Source organism: Pterocles gutturalis, unplaced genomic scaffold, assembly GCF_000699245.1.
Source record: "Pterocles gutturalis isolate BGI_N339 unplaced genomic scaffold, ASM69924v1 scaffold20064, whole genome shotgun sequence".
NCBI lineage: Eukaryota > Metazoa > Chordata > Aves > Pterocliformes > Pteroclidae > Pterocles > Pterocles gutturalis.
This window is the reverse complement of record NW_010133717.1, coordinates 6,270-8,609: the sequence shown is the minus strand read 5'-3', so window position 1 is coordinate 8,609 and position 2,340 is coordinate 6,270. Positions and strand designations below refer to the sequence as shown.

General features: G+C 56.6%; 1 protein-coding gene across 1 annotated transcript in view; it reads left to right on the top strand.

Annotated features, from left to right (window-relative positions):
- Positions 1–2,340, top strand: part of FRMD5 (FERM domain containing 5) — a gene marked incomplete at its 5' end in the record, with an annotated part of 8,545 nt that overhangs the window by 1,679 nt on the left and 4,526 nt on the right. Inside the window, one exon of the mRNA XM_010081349.1 lies at positions 1,820–1,920. Within this exon, the coding sequence (XP_010079651.1) occupies positions 1,820–1,920 (101 nt within the window). The remainder of the gene's footprint in view (positions 1–1,819; positions 1,921–2,340) is intronic.

Genomic DNA, 2,340 nt, shown 5'->3' with positions numbered 1-2,340 from the left:
TGGCCCCCAGATCCCCCCCGGCCCTGGACCCCCCCGTGCTGGGGGCTCCGCTGCCGCTGCACGTTGCCGGTGAACACTGGGGTCCGTGCGAAGCGTGTCGAGAATTAAGCAGGATTACTGATGGAGCTAAATATATTCCAGGGTTTAATTCTGGGGATTTTCGGTCTGTTTCTGCCGGCAGCAAGCAAGGGAGGATGGCTGGGCTTTGCAGCCTGCTCTGCAGCGTGTTTGGAACACACCTGAGCTCAGCTCTTTGCTCCAGCTCTGCATTAACGGTGGTTTTGTTGGGCAGATCAGTTATAAGAAGCAGAGGATGGTGAGGGGTTTCAGGAACCCTTCTGGGGTTTGTTTTCCCCGTGATAATGCACAAAACCAATGAAAGCTTCGTTTGTGTTTCACAGAAGGACCCAAAACCCAGAAGGACTAGTTTCACACCAGTATGTCTCCTTGTTTTCCCAAAGAGACATTTGCTTCATTTGCAGGTTTCACATTGACTCCCAGCAGCTGCAGCCACCGGGCCCTGATGTAAATGGGAAACGGCCAAAGACACGCGTCCAGCCCATTAATTGTGTTTCTCTCCTTTAATCAGAGCTTAGCAAACACCGGCAGCTGCCAAGCACAGTCAAAGCTGAACGGGGGGCTGGGGATTTACCTGGGGAGTGGGAGCTGAGCGGGGGGCATGGGGCGGTGCTGGTGGCACTGGGAGCAGCAGACCGTGTTCTCTGTCCCGTGGGTGACGCATGAGGCTGTTCAGGACCGCAGCCATCCGGCTCCTTCTGTGCCCTGCGGCTGGTGTGAGCGTGGAGCTCGGCAGCCCAGGGGCTCAGGCTGCTGGGTCCAGGTCTGGCGGTCCCCCACGGGTCCCCCACGGGTCCCCCCAGGTCCCCCACACACCAGGATGCTCCCCCTGTGCGGGTGGGGTGTGCCTGCAACTGCAGCTGAAACCTGGGCTTGGAATTCCCTTTCCCCTGGAGCGAGTACACTGTGATATCTGGATTTCGCTTTAATATATTTTATCTGCAAAAATTAGTGGCTTATCTCAACATAAATCTCGATTTGAGAAGTGAAGCGTGGCTGAGATATTGCAGAGTGCGAGACTGCTCACTTGAACCCGTCTCTGAGCACTCCCATTGTGCTCCTTCGCTCTGTGACTTAGGTTTTACCACCCAAAGGTTTCCCAAACGCGTCACCATACGACTCAGCCCAGACTGTCACTTAGGTTTAAATTTATTCAAATATGTGATTTTCTGACATAGTTTAACTTTTCTCTGGGCTTTGGTGTGTAGAGATGGAGACGGGTGAGTGCAAGAGGAGGGCAGCGGGTGTGTACGCAGAGAACTGGGAGGATGCAGGGATTTGGGGAAGGATGAAATCCCGATATGGGGAAGCTGAGCAGCTGGGCGTGGATGCGGGACTGGGGGGTGCAGTGGCCACCGGTGGGCTCAGGACCACGAGACCCTCCTCAGAGCATCGTCCCTGAGCTCCTCGGCCCCCGGTGCCCTTGCGATGGGCTGGGGGCTGCGATTGCATTGGGGCACCGCTGCCCAGAGCAGGGGGAAGCGTCGCGGGGGGCTCCGGGGGCTGGTAGGAGAAGGGCTGGAGCGGGGCTGGGATGCTCGCTCTGAGCCCCAGCATCAGCCCCAGCCCGGGAGCTGCCCGGTAATTAGCACTTGGTGCTGGTAGGGAGTGTAATCTCTTGTAAATGGGCTGCTGGGAGAGAAATGTTAGTGCAGGTGTCTGGCGGCAGATATCCCACATCTAAATTGCCTGTTGAGGTAATTTAAACTTTGCTTAATAAATGGACTTTCTCCTCTGTCCTCAGGTATTTAGTCTTCCTGCAGATCAAAAGGGATCTCTACCACGGCCGGCTCCTCTGCAAGACTTCGGATGCGGCGTTGCTGGCCGCCTATATCCTGCAGGGTAATGCCTTTTGACAAGATAAATTTGCTTCTCATGCTAAGCACTGATTGCATTATTTCACTTACAACAGATCGCAGCACCTTGAATACAGATGTCATCCCGCCCGCGCGGGGCTCCTGCTGCAAGGCTGGGCTGGGCTGGGGGAGGGTGGGGGCTGACACTGGGGTGTCACCTGCACGCCGGAGTGTCCCCAGGGCAGCAGCATCCCCGCAGGCGTCCCCGTGGCTGATCCAGCCCCAGAGCACAGGGGTGGCCGGTGGCTGCTCAGCGTGTGCCCTCCTTCAGCGTCAGTCCCCCGGTGCCTGTGGCCGTGTCCCCAGGGTGAGCTGGGGGGACGTGCCCCAGCAATCAAAAAAGACAAATTTCAGCTCCGAAGCATTTCTGAGTTGTTTCACAGTGCCGGTGTGTTTCCACTATTTT